Source organism: Rhinatrema bivittatum, chromosome 1 (assembly GCF_901001135.1).
Source record: "Rhinatrema bivittatum chromosome 1, aRhiBiv1.1, whole genome shotgun sequence".
Lineage (NCBI taxonomy): Eukaryota > Metazoa > Chordata > Amphibia > Gymnophiona > Rhinatrematidae > Rhinatrema > Rhinatrema bivittatum.
In genome coordinates this window covers 746947687-746973650 of record NC_042615.1, presented here as the reverse complement: position 1 = coordinate 746973650, position 25964 = coordinate 746947687, and the positions used below count along the sequence as shown (strand labels likewise).

Sequence of the window (25964 nt, the reverse complement as noted above, 5' to 3'; positions counted from 1 at the left end):
TTCAGATTATACTCAGCTGTTGCTTGTAAAATTCAAGAGAAAAAAACAGATCTGTCCCCTAAACAAAATATTTTCACTTTGGGTGTTGACTTATGTTGGGTTGCCTACCAAGTGCAGGATTAATTAAATGGAACCCTGATCAACTTCAGATATTTATAGAGAAGAATTCTACTTCTGCTGAGAATGTCAGATTAGTAACCTACTTTTGTTTGGCTTAAGTGCTTATTTTATTGCTCATTTCTGGTTGATTAATTTCTTATTTGTTGAATATATATTTTAAATCTTGCTAATTGTTATGGAGTCTCAGTTTAGTGGACCCTTGGGCCGACCTGCAGGAGACTGGGAAAGGTGGTCAATGTCTCTAGTATGTGGCAGGCCGGGAGGCAGATGTTCAGGCAGGACGTAGAGGTGCTCTTCACCCTGGAAGCTGGTACTCCCCCAGGAGGAGCCCATAGGAGCCCAACTGCTGGGACTTAGGTGGCTTCACCCTTGGAAGCCGAAGCCCCCCCGGGAGGAGCTTGTAGGGGCCTGGCCGCTGGGACTTAGGCGGGTTGTTGATCAGGACTGGGAACTGGAACCAGACTAGGACAGTAGATCAGTACTATAATGGGACTCGGGTTCTGGAACCAGGCAGGAACTGTAGCAGGACTCGGGTACTGGAACCAGGCAAGAACCGTAGAGGACTCGGGTACTGGAACCAGGCAGGAACTGGAGCAGGACTCGGGTACTGGAACCAGGCAGGAACCGTAGCACGACTTGGGTACTGGAACCAGGCAGGAACTGGAGCAGGCAAGCAGGAACCAAGCAGGTACTGTAGCAGGCAAGCAGGATCAGAGCGAATAGCAAGGCAGCTCACTCCGGGGCACAACGCAACAGGGAACCGGGAGGTAAACCCGTTGCAAGGCAAAGACTGAATGTCCGCAGCCGGCTTATCAAGGCCGCGGTGTCCGACATCAGGAACTGGGCGGAGTCACAGCTGGCAGGAAACGGCCTAGAAAAGCGTCCAAGTGGCGCGCACGCGCATCTAGAAGCAGGGTGTCCATGGGAAGCTTCCCGGCAGCGCGGCCCCCGTGGGGACGCCACCGAACAGGGCGCAAACCTGGACCTACTCCTGGACCTACTCCGTGCTCCTGGAGTAGGTCCAGGAGCACGGAGATAAGGGTCTGGTCGCGGCGCTCGTGGCCAGAACCGTAACACTAGTCTCTTATATCTCATTTATATTTTGTTTATAGGAGTTGTAAATATTATTATAATAATTGTTCTTTTTTGTTTTATTTTTGCCTACATGTAAGATTGCTAACTTTCTCACAACTGTAAATACATTGATAAAAATAAAATAAAAAATAAAGAAAGGTATCACCTACATTTTTCTTGTTGACCTTTATTTCTGTTTATCCAAGTGGACTAAGAGCAACTGCATTACTTCATTCACAGTTTAATACAGAACTTTTAAAGTAAAAAACCCAAAACCAAAAATATGTTAATGTACATTTAATCAGCATGACAATCAAAATGCTAAAGACTATACATAAAATGCACTCAATTCAAATGTTATTACACCATAATTTAATTTAAAATAATTCTCTGGCACTGAAAGCAAACGGATCAGTTTATTAGGTCAATGATGAGCACGGAACACACCTGTGATTTGTTTCTTTCTTTCATAGCCATGATTCAATGAATGGCAATTCTGAAAATGAAGCATCTTCACTGAGACATTTTTTCATTCCTTGCACTCAGATGGAAATGAGGAAGAATTAGATTTTTCTTCGCTTTAGGCTTGTTGGATTTTGAAGATCAATGATTAGAGGCTGTGCCGGTCTACCTTTTCTAGTTGTGAACTGAAAGAGTTGCCCGCTGAACACTTGGAAACAGCAAGCCACAACTGGCTTAGAAGGATGTCCATTCATAACAATAGTATACTTATTTTTTGTTTACCCACTTTGTTACCACTGACTATATATGATTCAGTACCAGAATACAATTTCTAATCTGATTAACCAAAGCATAGAGAAAATTCAGAGGCTAATAAACTTGGTGAATCCATTCATCTTCTGTTCATATATTGCAAATGTGCCAATTAAAACATTTGGAGTTGATATTAGCTACTGATGAAGGCTGTTCATCAATCACACAAAGAAGGTTTAATCATTATCATAGATACAGCCTGTAAGAAAAAAAATATTTGTGATTATATTGTTTCTGAATATTAAATTTAGAATTATTTTATACTGTAATGTAGTGTAAAATGTGCTACATACCATCACCAATATCATCATAGATATCCCCATCTCTGTAATTGAAGAAAAAGAGTAATGTTTATTTTGTAATACATTTGTGGCCAGTTCATCTATGTCATTCTGCTCATAAGAATGGAAAAGGGAGTTGGAACTCATTGGATATGGAAATTGTGAAGAAAAAAATCAGGGGAGATGTTTATGATTTTAAGCTTGGAAAGATACTATATAATCTGAAGAAAACTGAATTATATAAAAGGATGTCTCTATAGGTAAGGTTACAATGCTAAGGTGCAGGGGATCCAGGTAACACATTTCTCATCCATAGGGATGATAGGGCCTGGGTGGACCATGGAGGTGATGTTCTCAGCCCTGAGCAGGGTGGGAATATGGGAGCATTATTATGGCAGACCATACAGGCTAATTCGTGGCTTTGAGGATAAGCCTTGGAGCAAGCACCCCTCCAACTCTCAGGCCACAGAGGGTTTGTTACAAACCAGGAGGTGGACCCTTAGTCCGAGGTAGGGTTAGCTCTACCTATGAGAGGGTAAACTCTCTTAGGTTCCTACCGTCGGAAGGCGAGGCCTAGCAGATTGGTAGTGGCACCAGTACTTCACCATGAAGCCTGTGGTCCCCCCAGGAGAAGCCTGTAGGAACCCAGGCTGCTTGGACTTAGGTGATTTGAAGGGGACGGAGGAGAGTCTGGATGCAGGTGCCTCCTGCAGGTCAAAGAATCCAGATGGCTGGCACCTCCAGCAGGTCGGTAGTCCAGTCCAGTAGTCCAAGCCAAGAGAATGGTCGGAAGCCGGTCCAATTGTGAATCCAGGAGAAGGATCAGAAGCCAGTCCAGAGGTAAATCCAGGAGAATGGTCCAACGCTAGTCCAGGGGTGAATCCAGGAGAATGGTCAGAAGCCGGTCCAGAGTCAAGCCCAGAGAATCCGTCCAACAAGAGAGGAGAAGCAGAACACAGAACCGGAACAGGAACCAGAAAACCAACAGCGAGGATCAGGAATACCGGAACCAAGCAGGCCTGAAGTCTGTGAGGAGCAGACCTTGCCTTATATACTAAAACTTATTGGAGGAGTCTTCGGGGGGAGCCACGACAACTTCCTGTCGTGGCCCCTTTAAATCCGACCTTCAGCCGCATGCGCGGCTCTAAGCAGAGCCAAAGGGGGAGGAGTCAGCCCGGCCGAGAAGGGAGCCATGCGGCTGGGCCCCTCAGCAGCAGCGGCCGCGAAGATGCCACTAAAGAGGCCTGCCTGCCTCTGAAGGATCCCCAGAGGTGGCCCGACACCTCGGGTAAGCTTTCGGCCCCAGTTGTGGACCACCGTGGACGGCGGCCATGACACCTGGTCCCGGTCACGGCCCGCCGCAGCCGGCAGCCATAACAGTACCCCCCTCCTTTAGGTTTGGGTTTTCCCGGGTGTTCAGAGTGAAAGTTTTTGAGAAGAGTCTTATCCAGGATGTTCTTAGCAGGCTCCCAGGAATTTTCCTCAGGCTCGAATCCCTCCAAAGCCAGGGGATATTTCCATGTGCTGCCTCGTTTCCGGACATCAAGCACCTCACGGACCTGGTATATATTCTTGTCCACTACCCTGCATCGAGGGGCTTCAGGAACCTTTCGAGTAGGCCAAGTGAGGACCAACGGCTTCAGAAGGGATGTGTAGAAAGAATTATGGATCTTTAAAGTTGCTGGCAAACGAAGTTGATAAGTCACAGGACCTAGTTGTCACAACACTGGAAAAGGCCCAATATAAAGGTGGCTAATCGCATAGAAGGAACTCTCAAATGGATGTGTCTGGTGCTAAGCCACACCTTTTCTCCCGGATGTAACCGAGGAGCTGGTCGACGATGCTTGTCGGCAAAAGTCTTGGTGGTATGAGCCGCTTTTTTAGCATCTGTTGGGTAAGGAACCAGAGCCATCTTAATTGAGCAGCCGTGAAATGGGCTGCCGGTGATGGCACCAGCAAAGGCAAAGGCAAGGGTGGCCTGGGTTGTCGTCCAAATACAATCTGAAAAGGTGAGGCCCCAGTCAAGGTACAGGCATGTGAATTGTGCAAGAACTCCGCCCAAGAGAGGAGTGTCGCCCAGTCGTCCTGATGGGAGTTGACATACATTCGTAGAAATTGTTTTAATGTACAATTCGTGCAGTGTGTTCGGCCTGACCGTTGGCTTGCGGGTGAAACGCGGTGGTAAAGTCCAAGCAAATGCGAAACTTGTTAAAAAGATGGAGCCAGTAACGGGCCGTGAACTGAGGACCACGATCAGAAGCGATGTGCTGCGGAAAGTCGTGGAGGCGAAAAATATGTAGCATGAACAGTTGAGCCAAACTAGGAGCAGGCGGGAGGGAGGATAGTGGGGTGAAGTGGGCCATTTTATAAAACTGATCCACTACTACTCATATTACTGTATTGCCCTCTGACGGTGGAAGATCCACAATAAAGTCTGTGGAGATATGTGTCCAAGGTTTCGTGGGCGCAGGCAGCGGTTGTAAAAGTCCCCAAGTTTTTCCAGTAGGAATCTTATGTTGAGCACATGTTGGGCAGGAATCGACATATGCTCATACATCCTTATGCATTTCCGGCCACCAATAATATTGTTGAAGAAGTGCTTGTGTCCGAACTCGTCCAGGATGCCCGGCCAACTGGGAATCATGTCCCCAGGCCAGTACTTTATTACACAGTCTCTTGGGCACCACTGTCTTACCGGGTGGAATGGTGAATGTTGCTGAGAGGGTGATGCAAGCCGGATCTATAATATGTTGGGCTCCTCAATGTCTTAGGCAGAGAAGGATTGGGATAAAGCATCTGCCTTAATGTTCTTGTTAGCTGGTCGGTATCGGAGTTCAAAGTGAAAACGTGTGAAAAAAAGCGCCCAACGAGCTTGGCGCAGGTTCAAACGTTGGGCTTGTTGGAGGTACACCAGGTACACCAGGACCCTGTAAATGGTCAAAAAGGTCAGTGTAGATTATTATACGATGTTGAGCTCCCTCCAGCTACTGCCGCCACTCCTCCAACGCAAGTTTAATGGCAAGGAGCTCTTTATCGCCAATGGAGTAATTATGTTCAGCTGATGAAAATTTCTTAAAAGTAGGAACAAGGATGGGAAATCCCCACTGTGTCCACCTGGCTTAGGACAGCTCCTACTCCTTCAGCTGAAGCATCTACCTCTACCATAAATGGACATCTGGGATCAGGATGTCGAAGGCAAGGTTGTCGAAGGAAGGAGTTCTTGAGCGCCTGAAATGCGTTTTCCGCCTCTAAAGGCCAGGCCTTGATGTTTGCTCCTTTTCGAGTAAGGGCAGTGAGAGGTGCCGCCAACTTAGAAAAATTTTGAATGAAACTACGATAGTAGTTAGTGAATCTTCAGGAAGCGCTGAAGTGCTCGTAATCCATTAGGTTGGGGCCATTCTTGGATGCATTTCAATTAACAAGGGTCCATCTGGAAACCTTGTTTAGAGATAATATACCCCAAAAAGGGCAAAGATTCCTGTTCAAAAATGCATTTTTCAATCTTAGCATAGAAACGATTCACTCTTAGGCATTGTAAAACCTGGGCAACGTGTTGTTGATATGTCTGTAATTCGGAAGAAAAAATCAAAATGTTGTCTAAATAGACTATAACACAGACATAGAGCAGGTCTCGAAATATCTCATTGATGAAGTGCTGAAATACTGCCAGAGTATTAGTCAATCCGAAAGGCATAACAAGATATTCACAATGTCCATCTCTGGTGTTGAAGGCCGTCTTCAACTCGTCACCCTCTCTTATCCTGATAAGATTATACGCCCCTCGAAGATCCAACTTAGAGAACACCCTGGCCCCCTGTAAATGGTCAAAAAGTTCAGCTATTAGCAGCAATGGGTACCGGTCCTGGATTGTAATGGCGTTTAACCCATGGAAATCAATACATGGACGTAGAGTCCCATCTTTTTTCCCAACAAAGAAAAAACCAGCCCCAGCTGGAGATTTAGAGCGCCAAATAAATTCCTTCTGTAAATTGTCTCTGATATATTCGGTCATGGCACGGGTCTCCAAGGTGGATAGACCCTACCGCGAGGCGGGGTAGCTCCAGGAATCAGATTAATGCTGCAATCAAATTCTCAGTGTGGAGGCAAAGTGTCAGCAGCTTTTTTTGAAAAAACGTCCGCAAACTGACTGTACTGTGGTGGCAATCCCTCAAGACGGGAGGTGCAGATGAAACTACAGGAGGAGTTTGATCCTTTAATGCAGGTCTTATGGCATGCTGGACCCCAGTGGATAAGTTTCAAAGATGTCCAGTCGAACTGTGGATTATGATGCTGTAACCACGGAATCCCAAGAACTATAGGGTGGATAGTTCTCCGGATGACATAGAAGGAGATACTTTCCGTGTGGTTCACCATGGATTCTAATATCTGTTGCTGCTCCATGACTTTCTGGGCTAGTCCAGGAATGGCCTGGCGAGCTGAAGGTCCCTTAGTCCGAGGTAAGGTTAGCGCTACCTATGAGAGGGTAAACTCTCTTAGTTTCCTACCGTTGGAAGGCGAGGCCTAGCAGATTGGTAGTTGCACTGGTACTTCGGCACTGGAAGCCTGTGGTCCCCCCAGGAGAAGCCTGTAGGAACCCAGGCCGCTTAGACTTAGGTGATTTGAAGGGGACGGCAGGGAGTCTGGATGCAGGTGCCTCCTGCAGGTCAAAGAATCCAGACAGCTGGCGCCTCCAGCAGGTCGGTAGTCCAAGCCAAGAGAATGGTCGGAAGCCGGTCCAATGGTGAATCCAGGAGAAGGATCGGAAGCCAGTCCAGAGGTAAATCCAGGAGAATGGTCCAACGCCAGTCCAGGGGTGAATCCAGGAGAATGGTCAGAAGCCAGCCCAGAGTCAAGCCAGGGAAATGTTCGGAAGCCGGTCCAAGAGTCAAGCCTAGAGAATCCGTCCAAGAAGAGAGGAGAAACAGAACACAGAAGAACCGGAACAGGAACCAGAAAACCAACAGCGAGGATCAGGAACACCGGAACCAAGCAGGCCTGAAGTCACAATACTAAAACTTATGGGAGGAGTCTTATGGGAGGAGTCTTCGGGTGGAGCCATGACAACTTCCTGTCGTGGCCCCTTTAAATCCGATCTTCAGGCGTGGGCACAGCTCTAAGCAGAGCCAGAGGGGGAGGAGTCAGCCCGGCTGAGAAGGGAGCCATGCGGCCGGGCCCCTCAGCGGCCTCGGCCACGAAGACACCGCTAAAGAGGTCTGCCTGCCTCTGAAGGATCCCCAGAGGCGGCCCAATGCCTCGGGTAAGCTTTCGGCCCAATGCCTTGGGTAAGCTTTCGGCCCCGGTTGCGGACCACCGCAGCCGGCGGCCATGACACCTGGTCCTGGTCATGGCCCGCTGCGGCCGGCAACCATAACAGGGTTGGAGGGGTGCTATCCCGACATGTCACCTGGGAAGAAAGAAAGATGAAGGATGGAGGGCAACAAGGGAAAAGGCAAATAAATGTTTTCTTTTTGTATATATACTGAGGACAGTTTTCAAAGTGCTTTCTTACAAAGGGGTTAATCTTCAAAGAGCTTAAGTGCTTAACAAGTTCTTTACTAGGCATCATATGTCTCATCAGGGAGATCATGTGACTAAGGATTTAGGAGGAGAATAGTGTTAGGAAGACCCATCCCATTGGGTGATGCCTGTTGTGGTAGAAGTAGCAAAAGCAAGAGTAAAGAAGGTTCTGGGTATTCTCTTCTTCAATGGATCCAAGGCTCAAGATCAGAGTCCCTGTGTGGCATCCCAAAAGACAGTTCTCGCCTCCTGCCAGCAACAGCCTCTCTGGGCTTCTGGAACTATCTAGTTAGTGCTCCCAGTTCCTTGGCCAACACCTCCTGCTGGTGGCCATCTTATTTCCTGACTGGACATATAATTTCCAGGCTTCTAGTCAGTGTGTTGTAAGAGTGTGCAGCCAAAAATTAGGTTTTTTTTGCATTTTGTAATTGTTTTATTATTCATGTCTTCGTGGGGGGGTTTATTTCCTTTCGATTTAGTGTACACTACATTTGTTATGCCCGTCAGTTGCAGATGGCCGCGACTGCTGTTGCTCACCTTATGCCTTCCTGCATCGACTCCTCTGGGGAGACTGGCAGCCTCAGCCAGCTATCACTGGCCTGCTCGCCCTAGTTCTCAGACCTTCCCGCACAGCGTGGATGCTGCCAACCGCCATCTTGCCCTGAGAGTTTCTTAGGCGTACGCGCCCTCGTGCCAGTCTTATTCACGTCATGGCGGGAACCTCGGGGGCGTCCCCCCCTGGATGATGTCATTTCTCATGGACATTTAAGCCAGCTGGCCCTGCCTACCTATGACTTGGCAACGAGTTCCCTCATTGCTGAATCCGCTCACTTCAGACCTGTGTTCCAGCTCCTGCTTCCTTGACAAGAGATGTTCCAGGTACCCGCTCCTCGGGGGCCCTAACTGTCTCTGGCTATCCGTTCCTTGGAGGGCCTTGCATCTTGGACTGCTACCTGCCCCGTTCCCGGGGTTTCCTCTGGAACTTTCACTCTGCTATAGTGAGTACCCCACTCTGCGGATCATTGCTGTACCTCCACTACTGAGGAACCCTCATCGGTATACCCCGCTCTGCGGACCATTGCCGTACCTTCACTACTGAGGAACCCTCATCGGTGTACCCCGCTCTGCGGACCATCGCCGTTCATCTCTACAGAGGACTCCTTCGTGTGTATACCCCACTGCACAGACCTGTGGCACCTCAGCGTCTGTGTGACTTTCTGCTTCACTCCCCACTCCGCGGGCAGTGTCACTCTGCTTCTTTAATAAAAAGGACATTCTAGCTAGAACTGACGTCAGCTCCTCGTGCTGATGCCCTGTGGCTCCACCCCCCGGGGTCACCATCTCTAGCTTTTCTGCCCTTTCCTCTCCATTCTCTCTCTCCAGCATTTGTTGCTCTGCGCACCCTTAGCTGAGATCTCACCTCCCGACAGTGAGGCTCACAGGGCTCCTCCCCGTGGGCGGAACCATCTCTCACTTCGGCCCAGGGCCCACATACTCACAAATCCTAACAAAATCCAGTTTATTATATACTAAAAAATTTGTGTGCACTAAATTAAAATAACATTAAAAACCAAAAGCATATCTATCAAGTTGACAGATCTTGGTTCTTATTCTCCAGCCCTCTCGGAGTCCTGCTTCCAGAGTCCATCTCATTGTGTTGTCTCCAGCATATTCCTTGCGTGCAGATCTGCGGATACATCTCATCTAGTTTTCCTGTTTCTAGTGCTCACTCGTGCTTCCAGCTGTGTTCCTAATTAGTTCTGATTTCTGACCTATGCCCTGCCAGCCACCAACACTAAGGACTCAACCCAAGGGGAATGTGGCCTCACAGGCAGAAGACATCCTGCTGCTGTTCCATTTGGAACCCATCAAACGTGCCTTGCCAGTGTACTAGCCACTTTTGGCTTCAGAATCACAACTCTGGCTGGGTCTCAAGAGAGGGAGTGTACCTGGAACAGCTGAAAGAGGCTCTATGTTAGAATCTGAATGGGTTTCCTATTGGGTGGAAGTATCTCTCATACTCCTTGCTCTACTGGGATTTATTCTCACCCGTATTATAGACATTCAAGAATAAGTCAGGGTCCAGGTGTTTGCACCTATTGGAGTTCTGCTAGAAAGGATAGTGCTGCAGAAGCTTCTCCAGTGAGGTGTCCACTTAGGAAGGCAAAAGGAGAGCCTAGAGACTGAAATATCAATGTTCTGGACCAGGATGTTCAACTCTATCATTCAAAGGAATTCAGGAAAGGAGGAGAGTCACAAGAAAAAATCAGGTAGAAAGGGAAGTTCAATAGAAAAGTGCACATGAAAATTTGTATTAATTCTGTTTCATTTTTCTTGTTTTGCATTTTTTTAAATTTCGTTTTCTTTCATTTCAGTGTGCTGAATAAACCCAGATATCTTAAAGTTAGCCAGCTAAGTTTATCCAGCATAGACTAGCGTCTGATACCTCCTTTTCCCTGGTTTAAAGCATTACATAGGGCCTGGGTTTGATGGAGGAAAAGTCTAAACCATTCCCCTATAATATCACCATTTCTAACTCTGGTGGCAAACCCTGATTTTCTCCCTGGGCGGGACTCGAGGGCCTTTTCTGACTGGGAAGCCAGAGGCCTACAGGCCATCCACCAGTTGATGGAGGAGGATTCTAAAACGTTATTCTCTTTTTCCCAACTGCAGGAGGAGTGGGACCTCCCCCATGGCCAGTTTTATGCTTGCCCCCAGGCCTGGCACTATTGCCATCAGCTGGCCAGGGGAGAATCTCACAGTACTTACATTAACTGATGAAGAAGACGCGTTCTTTGACACCACTCCCAAATTTAACAAAATAGCGATATGGGCCATGCACTTGCGAACAAATCTGGCTAAAGGCCACTTGACAGGCCTGGCATCTAAATGGTTTGATGATTTGGGCATGGAGGTTCCAGACCCTCACAAAGGTAGCTTTCATAAATCTTCACAGGCATCTATGTCCGGCCAATTTACATGAAATACAGTTCAAAATTATACATAGAACATATCTAACTCGCAGTTTGGGGAAGCAGATGAATATCTGGGAATCTGACCTCTGTATAAAATGCAATGCTCAGTCTGGTATGTTATTCCACATGATCACTGGATGCGCAAAAATGCATAATCACTAGCAACTAAACATAGGAGTGATTCATTGTCCTCCAGGGATACTACAAAAAGATTGCTCACCACTGACTGAATTATTCACTAAGGTATTCCCATCTCCAGATTCTACATTAATATTAGGAGACTTTATCCTCCATGTAGACAAAACACCGAGAACAATAGCCTGTGGATTTTTTTTTTAGAGACAATGGAAGCTTTGGGATGGTCCCAATTTGTTTTGATAACTACTCATAAAGCAGGCCATATTCTAGACCTTATTTTTGCCAGTACAAGTAATTATCTAATCAACACTTCTCACACATATTGCCTTGGACTGATCATCAATTAATAAACAGAGAAATAACCTTATTCAACCCAATCCACAAAATTATGGAAAATAATCAATCCTTTAACTTCAGGAAAAAGACAGAGATGGAGATACTTGCAGAAACAATAGGAAATAAGCTACATGAATGAAATCAAGACAATGCCTCCTCCGCATTTGACTCCTGGGATAAGATTATCAATGACATAGCTGAAAACCTCAGTCCTGTCCATACGAAAACTATTAACAAAGAAAGGAATACTGCTAAACTTAAGTAGGTACAATGATGGTCTAAGACGCACTAAACAGAACCTTAGAAACTTAGAAAAACAATGGCAAAATCCCTAGGAAATTATAAATCTCTCCTAACAAAATACCGCATGTGCACTAACCAATAAAACAAAAAAAGATTACTGTGCTAAATGGATTCATGGGGTAATATTTAATTCTAAATTGCTCTTTGATGTTGTAAAAAATGTAATTAACGACCTGCCATCTTCTATCTCGAGAAACTATAACTTCTCAAAGGCCGCCTGCAATGAATATGCCACATCATTTTTAAACAAAATCAAAAAGTTGAAAACCCAGTTCCCAATCAGTTCCTCTACAAAAGTACCAGAAAATCCACACAACCAAGTTAAATGGTCTACATTCGACAGAGTGTGTGAACTCAAAATAGATCAAATCATCACTAAAATTAATCCTGTCATTCACCCACATGACCCAATTCCTGCCAGTTCCTTGAAACAAGTACATGGAGTTAGTACTTTGACAATTACATCCTTAATTAATTAATTAATCACTCTCTCTCAGAAGGAATCATTCCACATGGTTTAAAACAAATAATAAACCAATTCAAAAAACTAAAACTGGTAGAATTGACGATTGAGACAACTATCGTCCAATATTCAACCTGTCATTTCTCTCAAAATTACTTGAAAAAGTAGTGTTATCCCAACTTGTAAATCATCTGGATAACCAAGATATTCGCTTCCCAAATCAATTTGGATTTAGAAAAAAATCATTCAACTGAAACATTACTCCTCTCACTAACGGACTCTGTTTTACGAGGATTTGATGTTGATGATTCTTATTTTCTAGTGCTAATCGACCTAACAGCTGCCTTTGAAACTGTGGACCACACCCTGCTGTGCCAACAGCTGAGCAACATTAGGATCGACAGCTGTGTTCTCAGAATTTTCTCCTCCTTTTTATCTAATAGAACATTCCAAGTCAAATTGGGCAACCACATTTCTGATACTTTCTATATTGATACAGGTGTCCTCAAGGCTCAGCCCTCTCGGCAACACTTTACAATATCTATATGATCCCACTGTGAAAATTACTGGTAGAATTAGGAATTACCTTCTTCTTATATGATGATGACATACAATTTTACATTGCATTGTCCAAATCATTTGAAAATACATTATCGAAATTTTTAACAGATATGAAAGCAATACAATAGGAACTAACACAACTTAAACTAACATTTAACACCAAAAAGACTGAAATCATTTGGTTAAGCAAAAACACTTCAATAGTAAAACCATTGGCTCTACACCTGGGTAATTTCCAAATTACTTCATCAAATCAAGTACGAGATCTAGGTATCCAACTTGATGAGAACCTTATGATGAAATTTTAACGCTTATATTCAAAATCATCAATTCTAGTAACACTGGTATGATAAGAGTTGTTGCGGATGTAATGGTGGACCCTTGGACCGGCCTGATGGAGTGGGATGGAAGAAGAGCACTCCTCTGTGAAGAGGTAGGCCGGAAGGCGGAGCCAAACTGGACGAAGAGCCGAAGTCTTCACCCTGGAAGCCCAAGATCCCCCTGGGAGGAGCCCGTGAGGACCCGGGCCGCTGGGACTTAGGTGGCAGCGAGGCTGGAAGAAGAAATGATGTCTTCACCCTGGAAACCCGAGATCCCCATGGGAATTGCCCGTGAGGACCCGGGCCGCTGGGACTTAGGCGAAGGCAATGAATAGACAAGAAGACAAACCAAGGTCGAGGCGGGCGGCAGACATGGAGAGTCGGAAGCAGGCTGGAGTCAGGAACCAGGGAAGCAAGCCAGGAGGAGCCCGGAACGGAAGCTGAAGATCCGGAGCTGGAACTGAAGCGGGACCAGGAACTGAAACAGAAGATCTGGAGCTGGAACTGAAGCGGGAACAGGAACAGGAACCAATAGAAGATCCAAGCCACGAAGAGAACAGCACACTGCAACTAACACCCAGCAGGGAACCTCATTGCAAGGCGATTTGTTCAGTCAGACGCCGGACTTAAATATTTGCCGGCGTCTGACGTCACTCCTGGGGGCGGCCCGCGGTCTGGCGGGAAAAGCCCTTTAAAAGGTACCTCCTTGCACGCGCGCCTAGGAGAGGAGGGGCCTGGTTTTGAGGCTCGGCGGCATCTCCCTCGTGGAGACGCCGCCACGAGAAGGCCTGAACAGGCCCGATCAGCTGCGGGTCCTGTCGTCGGCAGACCGAGGAAGGGAACACGAGCCCGGCAAGCAGCGAATCCTTTCGTCGGCGCCCCGGAAGAGGAGGTAAGGGCCCGGTCACGAGACTTGCGACCGGAACCACAACAAGTGTGACAATACAACCATACACACCTCAATGAACACTAAGGTCTCAAAATAAAGGACTATTGACTGTTTCCACAATACGGAACATACACCTGACGCAAGTAAGAAATCATGTGCTTTCCATAGCGGATCCAAAGCTATTGAACCCCCTACCTGAGACACTACAGTTAATTCCAGACAGAACGAGATTTAAATGTGAGCTAAAAACATGGTTATTCAAAAATGCATACAACCTAACTTAAAAAACCTGAATGTAGAAAGAAACAATAACAAGAAAGTCAAAAGATATTAACTGAAGCATGAAGAGAATGAAAGAATTGATACAACATAATAACTAAAATGTGAAATCTGTTATATTTTATTTTATTCTATTTTAACTTTCTTTATTCTTTGACAGTGTCCTAAACCTTGAGACAAATGTATAGGAACAAGTTGATTGATAGATGTCAATGCCTATTTGTGAAAACTACCTCCATTACCCGTTAGTAGTTGTTGAATTATAACTATGAATGTTACTTTTGTAAACCGTTGTAATCTTTTACATGGAATGATGGTATATAAAATGTCCAAATAAATGAATAGCAGTTTTAGGAGCTTGTAACAAATATTTGCTTTTTTTTTGGTGGTATATTTTTATTGTTTTGCCTTCTTATATAAATTTTTTATGTTTTATGTAATCTGCTTAGTATGACAGTTCAGAGTATGCAGAATATATCTTTTAAATAAATAAATAAATACTTGTGACACAGACTGGCTACTGTTGTAGACAAGATGCTGGGCTCAATGGACCTTGATTTGATCCAGTGGTAAACTACTTATATTATTATATTTTACTTTGGGCCATTGAGGGACAGTTCCTTGCTGCTGGTGTTTGAAGGGAGGAATTGGTGACGGGGACTACTTGGTTCAATGAGGCTCCTTAATGCTGGTGTCTGGGAAATACTTTGAATCACAACACCCTGTTGGTCATCATGCTAAGAGAGGGTTGGTGGGGGTGGAGGGTAGTGATTGCAGAAAAATGATTCCTTGATCATGGTTTCGGGGGAGAGGTTTTCAGTGGGCTGTGTGTTAGAGGCAGACCCAGAATGATGGTCTTGAGGGCCCACTAACATATAATATCCACTCTGGGGTGGGTGTTAAATTCTAGGCCTTAACAGACAGATGAAAAATACCATGTGGAGGCCATAATACCATGCTATTTCCCACATGCATGCTAAATCCTAGTTTGCTTATGACATTCCTTTATTTTCATGCAGACAGTTCCTAAGTTTAGTTCATACTCAATAACATCTTTGGGGGCCTGTTTAGCATGCACATTAGGCCCTTTTACAGTGGTATTAACTCCCAGCCCTCAAGAGCTGCCAATAGCTCATGTTTTAAGGCTATCCCTTATAAGAACATAAGAACATAAGAAAATGCCATACTGGGTCAGACCAAGGGTCCATCAAGCCCAGCATCCTGTTTCCAGCAGTGGCCAATCCAGGCCATAAGAACCTGGCAAGTACCCAAAAACTAAGTCTATTCCATGTAACCATTGCTAATGGCAGTGGCTATTCTCTAAGTGAACTTAATAGCAGGTAATGGACTTCTCCTCCAAGAACTTATCCAATCCTTTTTTAAACACAGCTATACTAACTGCACTAACGCAATTGATCTCTGGCAACCAATTCCAGAGTTTAATTGTGCGTTGAGTAAAAAAGAACTTTCTCCGATTAGTTTTAAATGTGCCCCATGCTAACTTCATGGAGTGCCCCCTAGTCTTTCTACTATCCGAAAGAGTAAATAACTGATTCACATCTACCAGTTCTAGACCTCTCATGATTTTAAACACCTCTATCATATCCCCCCTCAGTCGTCTCTTCTCCAAGCTGAAAAGTCCTAACCTCTTTAGTCTTTCCTCATAGGGGAGTTGTTCCATTCCCCTTATTATTTTGGTAGCCCTTCTCTGTACCTTCTCCATCGCAATTATATCTTTTTTGAGATGCAGCGACCAGAATTGTACACAGTATTCAAGGTGCGGTCTCACCATGGAGCGATACAGAGGCATTATGACATTTTCCGTTTTATTCATCATTCCTTTTCTAATAATTCCCAAAATTCTGTTTGCTTTTTTGACTGCCGCAGCACACTGCACCGACGATTTCAATGTGTTATCAACTATGACACCTAGATCTCTTTCTTGGGTTGTAGCACCTAATATGGAACCCAACATTGTGTAATTATAGCATGGGTTATTTTTCCCTATATGCATCACCTTGCACTTATCCACATTAAATTTCATCTGCCATTTGGATGCCCAATTTTCCAGTCTCTCAAGGTCTTCCTGCAATTTATCACAATCTGCTTGTGATTTAACTACTCTGAACAATTTTGTGTCATCTGCAAATTTGATTATCTCACTCGTCGTATTTCTTTCCAGATCATTTATAAATATATTGAACAGTAAGGGTCCCAATACAGATCCCTGAGGCACTCCACTGTCCACTCCCTTCCACTGAGAAAATTGCCCATTTAATCCTACTCTCTGTTTCCTGTCTTTTAGCCAGTTTGCAATCCACGAAAGGACATCGCCACCTATCCCATGACTTTCTACTTTTCCTAGAAGCCTCTCATGAGGAACTTTATTTATTTATTTATTTATTTTTGGTTTTTATATATCGGAAGTTCCTGTATACAATACATATCACTCCGGTTCACATTTAACAGAGATAACTATCGCCGGGGAGGCGGTTTACATGGAACATATCGAATATAGTGAACGGATAATCTATAATCTATAATAAATGATTGTCAAACGCCTTCTGAAAATCCAAGTATACTATATCTACCGGTTCACCTTTATCCACATGTTTATTAACTCCTTAAAAAAAGTGAAGCAGATTTGTGAGGCAAGACTTGCCCTGGGTAAAGCCATGCTGACTGTGTTCCATTAAACCATGTCTTTCTATATGTTCTGTGATTTTGATGTTTAGAACACTTTCCACTATTTTTCCTGGCACTGAAGTCAGGCTAACCGGTCTGTAGTTTCCCGGATCGCCCCTATAGCCCTTTTTAAATATTGGGGTTACATTTGCTATCCTCCAGTCTTCAGGTACAATGGATGATTTTAATGATAAGTTACAAATTTTTACTAATAGGTCTGAAATTTCATTTTTTAGTTCCTTCAGAACTCTGGGGTGTATACCATCCGGTCCAGGTGATTTACTACTCTTCAGTTTGTCAATCAGGCCTACCACATCTTCTAGGTTCACCGTGATTTGATTCAGTCCATCTGAATCATTACCCATGAAAACCTTCTCCATTACGGGTACCTCCCCAACATCCTCTTCAGTAAACACCGAAGCAAAGAAATCATTTAATCTTTCCGCGATGGCCTTATCTTTTCTAAGTGCATGAGATAGATTTGCATACAGTGGAAGCAATGTGCATGCAAATCTATCTCATACAGATTCATTAGGGATATCCTGAAAACCCAACCTGTTGATAATCCTTAATGGCTGGCTAGGAATCAATACTATTGCTTTATGGGTAGATTTTAAAAGGTCTGTGCGTGTAAATCCCAGAGTTTATGCGTGCGTACAGGCCTTATGCACGGCGAGTGAATTTTCGAAGGGGACTGGCCACGCACGTAACCCCAGTACACGCATATGTGCTGGGTCTCTTCGAAGGGGTGGGCTGGGGAGGGGTGGGGCAGGGGTTGGGCCGGGACAGCGCAATTGATCGCTGACCCGAAGACTCATGTGCTGGCAGCTGGCCAGGGCGTGCAACTTTCTTATTTATTTTATTTATTTATTTAAGTTTTTTATATACCAACATTCAAGACAAAAGTCCCATCATGCTGGTTCACATGAAACAGGAGTGCAAAATAAACTTAAACTTGAACAATAGTGCGGAAAAGCAGTTACATGTAACAAGGAAAAATAGAACTTGGAGTGAGAAGGAAAAAGGAAAGGAAAACCAGCTAATTACATATAATTACATTGTAAGAGGTAGCTAATAGTGATATTGATGGTGATGTGTGTTGATTGTTAGGAGTTAAATAATATTGGAGTTAGGAAAAGCCTGCATGAACAGCCAGGTCTTGAGTCTTTTCTTGAAGGTTGAGAGGCTGGGTTCCATTCTAAGGTCTGGGGGGATGGAGTTCCATAAGGTAGGACCGGCTGTGGAGAAGGCCCGATTTCTTAGCGTAATGTGTCTGGTAGTTTTGGCTGGGGGTACTTGAAGTGATCCTTTGTAAGCATCTCTTGTCGGTCTTGTTGAAGTGTGTAATCGGAGGGGGAAATGGAGGTCAATTGGGGCTAGTTGATGGATGTTTTTGTATATGGTGAGAATGGCCTTGTAGATTATTCTGAAGTGGATGGGTAGCCAGTGGAGGCCCAATAGGATAGGGGTTATATGGTCTCTTCTCCTGGTGTTAGTGAGTATACGGGCAGAGGCATTTTGAACCATTTGCAGTGGTTTGGTGTGTAGTGAGGGGAGACCAAGCAAAATGGTGTTACAATAGTCCAGCTTTGCGAAGATGATTGATTGTAGGATTGTTCTAAAGTCATGAGTGTGGAACAGAGGTCTTATTCTTTTCAGTACTTGGAGTTTATAAAAGCAGTCTTTGGTGGTTTTGTTGATGGTGGCTTTCAGGTTCAGGTGATTGTCAATTAGAACTCCTAGGTCTCTCACTTGTGTAGTTTTTGGTATGGCTGGATGAGTGGGGGTGCAGGGACTGTTCTCTGGTGTGATGAGTAGTAGTTCCGTTTTGGATGAATTTAGTACCAGGTTGAGGCTTGTGAGAAGCTGTTTGATATTTTGGAGGCATGTTTCCCAATGAGATAGTGTTTTCGCGAGTGACTCCTTGATGGGGATCAGGATCTGGATATCATCCGCGTAGAGGAAATGTTTGAGCTTGAGGTCAGTGAGAAGTTGGCATAAGGGTAACAGGTATATGTTAAATAAGGTAGGAGATAGGGATGAGCCCTGAGGGACTCCTACTGACGCGGGGTAGAGTGAGGATTCTTTGTTATGAATCTTAACCTTGTATCCTCTATTGCTGAGGAAGGTTCTGAACCACGAGAGGGCAGTGCCTGAGATACCTATGGCTATTAGTTGGTTGATGAGAAGGGAGTGATTGACGGTGTCAAATGCTGACGAAAGGTCCAGTAGGATCAGGAGGAAGGCTTGTCCTTTGTCAAGGCCTAGGATGATGTGATTTGTCATGGAGATGAGGAGTGCTTCCGTACTTAAGGTTTTGCGGAATCCGTATTGTGATGGGAATAGGAGGTTGTTGTCTTCAATGTAGTTTGAGAGTCGTGAGTTTACCAATTTTTCCATAATCTTGGCTATGAAGGGGAGGTTAGCGATCGGTCGATAGTTGTTGGGATCGTTGGGGTCGAGATTTGGTTTTTTGAGTAGGGGTTTGAGTGAGGCCAGTTTGAGGTTTTCTGGGTAGAGTCCTTGTGTGATGGAGCAATTTATGATGTCTGCCAGGATTTTGGAGATAGAGTCTGGAATTGATAAAAGAAGTTTAGCTGGGATGTGATCCGAAGGGTGAGAGGAAGGTTTCATTTTCCTTAGAATTCCTTGGATCTCAATGGATGAAGTTGGATCAAGTTCTTCTAATCGAGTATTGTTGATTGCGGATTGAGGAGTGGTTGGTGGTGCAGTGGCGTTAGTGGGGAGCTGAGATAGAAGATTGCTGATTTTGTTGCTGAAGAATAGTGCTAATTCTTCAGCTTTCGATTGAGCTTGGTCATGTGCAATCTCTGTCTGGTTTAATTGCGTGAGGTTGGCTACATAGCTGAAGAGTGCTTTGGCATCGAATACAAGGTCGTGTATCTTAGAAGCGTAGAAGTCCCTCTTGGATCTTAAGGTGCTTGCTTTGTATTGATGAAGAATTGATTTGTAGATTGTAAGGGTATTGGTTCCTGGGTTTTTGCGCCATTTAGCCTCATGTTGTCTTAGTTGGAGTTTGAGTTTTCTTAATTCTGAGGAGAACCAGGGCTGTCTTTTGGAGGAATTGGGGTGTGGTTTTTTTGTTATAGGAGGGCATAGCTTGTTAGCTATAGTTTCCGTAATTGTATTCCATGTTCGAAGCGCTGAGATCGGGTCAGTGAGGTCCAGGTGGTGGAGGTGTGGTGATAATTGATTACTGAGATCTTCTGGTGAGCAAGTTTTCCTGTATGTGAAGGAGGGCGAAGGAATGCAAGCCGGGCTAGTATCTTTTATTGAGAAAGAAGTTGTTATGAGGCAGTGATCTGACCACGGGACCTTTGTGCAGTTGGGGAGAGACGTGGGCTTGATTGCAGAGTTAACGAAGATAAGGTCTAACGTGTGGCCGGCTTTGTGGGTGGGTTTGTTAACTAATTGAGTGAAGCCCAGCGCGGAGAGAGCTGTGAGTAATGCTTCACAGTTGGGTGATAGTGTAGGGTTATCAACGTGCAGGTTAAAATCACCTAGAATGATAGCTGGAGAGTCTAAGTTGATAAGGGAAGTGGTTAATTCGACCAGAGGTGAGGCATCTGATTCTAGGAAACCTGGGGGAGCATATACGAGTAGGATTTGGAGTTTGTCTGAAGTGAAGAAGCCAATTTCAAGTTTTGAATTAGAATTCGTCTGGTGCAGAGAGAATCTGAGGTCCTTTTTGGTTGCTAAAAGAATTCCTCCTCCCTTTTTTTTATGACGAGGAAGCGAGAAGAAGTCGTAAGCCTCTGTAGGTAACTGGTTGATTATTGCGGTGTCTGATGGTTTTAACCACGTTTCAGTGATTGCACATATATCAGGCTTCACATCAATGAGGTAGTCGTTTAGAATTATGGACTTTTTTGTTAGGGATTGAGCATTAAATAGGCTTAAAGAAAATAGGGTGAGGCCTAGAAGTTGAGTGGCGGGAGTGATCATGATAGAAGAGAGGGATTTGAGGTTGTGGTGTTGAGCATGTCGGGATGATTCTCTTTTGGGTGGTAGATTATGTTGGAGAATTGGAATTGGGAAGGATGGGGCCATTGGTTGGAACAACGTTGCAAGATTAGAGATACTGTAATAAAAGTTGGAGAGGCTGTGTGAATGCTGGAAGCTTGCAGGTGAGGCTGGATAAGTGCTGGAAGCTTGCTGGATGGCTGGATTACTGAATGGATGTTTTACAACTTACTTCAGCTCGGGAGCTGAAGTAAGTTGTAAAACAAACAAAAAAAAATGTAGGGTTTAGGGGGTGGGGAGGAGAGGGGAAGAGAGAGGGAATTTAGATAGGGGGGTAGGGAAGTTTCCTCCCTGTCTGCTCCTTAATTGGAGTGGACTGGGAGGGAACTGGGGAAGGCCCGAATGCGTCGCCATGCGGAAATTGCAAAAGTCCCCCCCCCCCTTCCACGCGCCGCCCGCACATACGCATGTGGATTATAAAGACTGGTGCGCACGGCCCACGGATTTTCTAACATGCGCGTGCTGGCACATGAATGTTAGAAAATTAGCACGCACATTAGAAAATCTACCCCTTGGTGTAGAGAATGCTATTTAGCATGCATGCTATAAAGACTTACAGGTGAATTTTCAAAGGAGTTCATGTGTAAATGTAACATATTATCGTAGCAATTTTCAAAAAAGTAAAGTGCACTTATGCAAGTAAATCCTATGGACTATTCAATGGCATGTATTGTAGCAATTTTCAAAAGCCCACTTACTCCAGTAAAGTGCACTTACTTATCTAAAACCCAATTTTAAGCATCTAAATGTTGTTTAAAATCAGTCCCTAAATGTGAATGCTAAACTTTAGTACATAGGCCACAAGATCATGGAATATTTTTCTCTTCTCTACAGGGATAACAACTTTCATATTACTTTTCAGCATCAGATTATACTTACTTTCCCATTAAATTGCTTCTCAAAACGTAGCCATCTGTAAAATTTAAAAAGAAATCTAAACATTCAAACATATTTTTATTTAATAGGAAGATATGCTCTTACATAGATTTCTAGATGTCTTGTAAAACTACACATAACATAGCTTGCATAATCACTTACCATAAATTCACATAATAAGAAAGATATGGAATAGATATGAAGAAATATAATAAAAACTTACTTATATTGTAAAATAATGTATAACGTATAATTTTGTAGTTAGTGTGAGAATGTGTAAAAAATATTATCTTACTTTTTCTATATTCATTAATATTAGCGTATACTGTAGGTGATATATTATTTTACATTAATGAATACCACACAAGGGCTTTCCTGGTGGATCATGTGGCAAGTGGTTTGCATTGCCATACAAAAGACCTGGGTTAGACTCTCTGCCCTGAGGTGGTGAGTGGTGAGATAGAGGCTGCCTAGTAGGAGAGTTGTTCCATTCCCTTTATCATTTTGGTTGCCCTTCTCTGTACCTCATTGAGGTATAGTTAGTTTTCTTTCCGAAAAATGGCCTGCAAAGGCCATTCTGTGCACATTTTATTTATTTATTTATTTATTTATTTATTTATTTAACCTTTTTATATACCGAAATTCTTGTAGCAATGTTACATATCGTTTCGGTTTACATTATAACATTAACATGCATGAAAGAATGCGGTTACATCGAACAGGGAAATAAACTTGGAACAAGGAACTGGGGAATAAATTACAACGAATAAATAATGTAGTGCGAGTTCTTCTGCGGAGATAAGACTAACCTGGCTAAATATCTAGGTGCTAATTGGATTCAATAGTCACGGTACATGGAGCACCTGATTGGATAGATAAGGCAGCGATTATTGGTATAGATTAAAAGCTTGTTCGAATAGCCAAGTTTTGAGTCTCTTTTTAAATGTGATTGGGCAAGGTTCCTTCCGGAGTTCTGGTGGTAGAGAGTTCCATTGCGCGGGGCCCGCTGTGGATAGAGATCGTTTATTTAATGAGGTTTTGATAGGCGGGGCGAGGAGAATGTCTCTATACGCTGCTCTCACTGGTCTAATGGGTATATGTGGTCGAAAAGGTATACTGAGATCCAGTGGAATGAGGTTGTGTATATATTTGTGTATGATTATTAGTACTTTGTAGGAGATTCTGAACTTAATTGGGAGCCAATGAAGGTTTCTCAAGATGGGGGTAATATGATTTCTTTTGTTAGACTTAGTCAGAATCCTGGCTGAGGCGTTTTGAAGCATTTGTAAAGGTTTTATGGAATTGGCTGGGAGGCCGAGTAGAAGGGAATTACAGTAGTCAATTTTTTGCACTATATTCATTTATGAATATAGTGCAAAAAAAACCCTATGAATATAGTGCAAACATTTTTGCACTATATTCATAGTTAATTAACTGTTTTGCATGATTTTGCATTGCAGCAACTTGTTAACTTTGAATTTGCAAACTGCATACAAAATTTTACTATTTGTAATCGCATAAGATTTCACAAATGGCACTTTGTGCACTAAATGCCAAAATACTGCACCTTATTTGTGTTAATGTGCACTGTGCTGGCATTTAGCACAGGAAAGCGCTATTTTTGGAGCTTTCTGCACCTTAGTACATATATCTTTTGGTGTGATGCGTGATTGTAATGTAGATCAGCGCTGCAAAACCCTGATTTACTTGGATGAACGATGGAAGAAGTGGATAAGAAAGGGGAGCTTTCAAAAACAGTAAACATTAAAAATTGGAAACAAAAAGGTGGTGTATAATGTTCTTATTGGAAATGTGGATTGAATTATCTAAAAAATGTATATTTTATTACATAATTCTATACCTATGAAATTTTCCTGCAGTAGACAAACTTACATTTTCCTTCATCATTTCTGCATAGCACTTTAGCATCATCTGTTTCTTGTATGACTTCTAGAGATTCTCCTGGTTTCAGTGGTAAGTCTTTTGCGCCCCATTTTTTTGCAGCTAACATGTTGCTAACTTGAGCAGAATAAAGAATTCTAATTTCCCCATCGTACTGTGAAAGAAAGAACATAAATATGTTACCCACACACAGTGGTTTCCAAAATATGACTGTTTTTATGTTTGTTTTTTTTGTGAATTCTTAATTCTTTTAATGCTTAAAACATCTCCGTTTTTGAAGCAGGTAAGAAAGATGCCTTCCAGCTGAAAAGGTTGCTTTCAGGGACTTTGCTCAGCACACAACAGCGATACCTAGTAGCCATATTCAGGGTGCACTCATCCTGGATTTCAGAGGGAGTTGCAGTCTGCGGCTCCTGGCTGTCATTTCAAGGTCTTGGGGCGGGGAGAGGATTAAGAATGTGGTAAACTCCTTAGGTTGCTTTGAATGAAGGCCCATGGTATGGGCCTTCATACTAGAGCCATACCAAAGGCCCAACTGAACTGGAGGCCCAAAGGACCAGGAGGATTGTTGTAGATGCTTTCTCACTTCTGCTGTAAATAAACTTCTCTATGCTGCTTTTGCAGTTGGGAAATCCCTTGTGTCATTAACTCAGACATGACAATGGAACTGATTGTGATATTCTGCAGGTCACATAACAGCTTCATATTCCTTACTACCCTAAAGTTAGGGGACAGCTAGAATACAATCAGACCATGAAGAAACACCTGGTTACAGCCTTAAACCCTCAAGGGTCGATTTAAAACGTCCGTGCACGTGTCCATGTGCGCGCGATTTCTGGTGCGTGCACATGGATGCGCCGATTTTATAACATGCGCGCACAGGTGCGGGTGGCCCGTGACTCACGTGTACATGGGGGGGGATTTTATAACCTATACGCGGTGATGCTATCGAGCCTCCCCCAGTTTCCTCCCAGTCTGGGAGGGAACTTTCCTATTCCTAACCCTACCCTTCCTATCTCTTTCCCTCTCCACCCTGACCCCTAACCTAATCCTACCTATACCTAATTTTTTTATTTTGTTACTGCTCCCCCAGAGCAGAAGTAATCTGCGTGTGCCGGCTGGCTGCCAGCGTGCGCGTCCCTGGGACAACGGCTAATGGCACTGTCCTGGACTGCCCCTGTCCCGCCCCTCCCCACCCAGACCTCGCCCCTGGTCCACCCTCTTTCTTTAGGCCCAACACTTCTGCATGTATCAATGGTTATGCACGTGGCTGGGCCCTTTAGAAAATGCATACAGTGCTCGAAGGACCCGGACACGCATGTAACTGCTTGTATTTGCGCATGCACGCCTCTTAAAATTTGGCCATCAGGGAACTAAGTAGGATCTTGATCCTGTTACATATTTGGTTCCGAGTCTGTAAATTCACAATAAAATATCTGCTTCTATAACAATTGCCCACAATAATGCCATAACAAATGCCATAACGAATGTGTTATTTTTCACTTCTCGTGATGTAAATGCAAATTTTTAAAATTTATTCAAAGGGGAGAGTTTATGAAAATGAGGAGTGTTTAACATTGCAGGCAATAGCATAACACATTTTCTGGCATTAAAGCCCAAAATGACAATACAAACTGTGTTAAAGATTGCATTTTGGCAGAGAGAGTGGGTGGGGGGAAGAGAGAAAGAGAGAGAGAGCGAGCACCTCTAGGGAAGCTGTCACAGTATTCAACTATTTATATCACTGTAGGAGGGCCAACTAATAGCTCGAGGTGAGGTGAGGTGTTGGTAGTGGTTTAGGGGCCAGTTATACATGTAGAGTGAGACATACGAACAGCACAGTACACCTCAGTGAAGATTTGACGTCATTTAATGCCAGAGGCAGGCGTAAAAAGGACAACAAAGGTAGGGGGGAGGGATTTAGGTAGGGCTGGGGGTGGGTAAGATAGGGGAAGGGAGGGGAAGGTGGGGGGGAGCGGAAGGAAAGTTCCCTCCGAGGCCGCTCCGATTTCGGAGCGGCCTCGGAGGGAACAGGGAATGCCATCGGGGCTCCCCTAGGGCTTGGCGTGCGCAAGGTGCGCAAGGTGCACAAGTGTGCACCCCCTTGCGCGTGCCAACCCTGGATTTTATAACATGCGCGCGGCTGCGCGCGCATGTTATAAAATCGGGTGTAGATTTGTGCGTGCCGGGTTGCGCACACAAATCTACGCCCGTGCGCATGTTATAAAATCTGGCATCTGTACAGTAATTCTAAACACACCCTATGCATTATTATAGCATTTTGATGAATCTATGGGTAGGTGAATAAAGCTGCTAGTGTATAACATTTTACTTTCCACTAGTTCCTTTTTATTTCTCTTCTAAAGATGCATTATTTAAGTTTTACAGCCACTGCAGAGTTTTACATGCTAGTTTAAATTCATTAAC

The 25964-nt window shown here is 44.0% G+C and overlaps 1 protein-coding gene across 6 annotated transcripts in view; it reads right to left on the bottom strand.

Annotated features, from left to right (window-relative positions):
• Positions 1–1361: 1361 nt before the first annotated feature.
• Positions 1362–25964, bottom strand: part of FYB1 (FYN binding protein 1) — a 290377-nt gene continuing 265774 nt past the window's right edge. For all 6 annotated transcript variants that reach the window (XM_029578325.1, XM_029578343.1, XM_029578354.1 and 3 more), the window contains 4 exons: positions 23529–23691; positions 21639–21672; positions 2262–2293; positions 1362–2167 (listed from right to left, as the gene is read on the bottom strand). In XM_029578325.1, the coding sequence (XP_029434185.1) occupies positions 2145–2167; positions 2262–2293; positions 21639–21672; positions 23529–23691 (252 nt within the window). In that variant the 3' untranslated portion in view covers positions 1362–2144. The remainder of the gene's footprint in view (positions 2168–2261; positions 2294–21638; positions 21673–23528; positions 23692–25964) is intronic.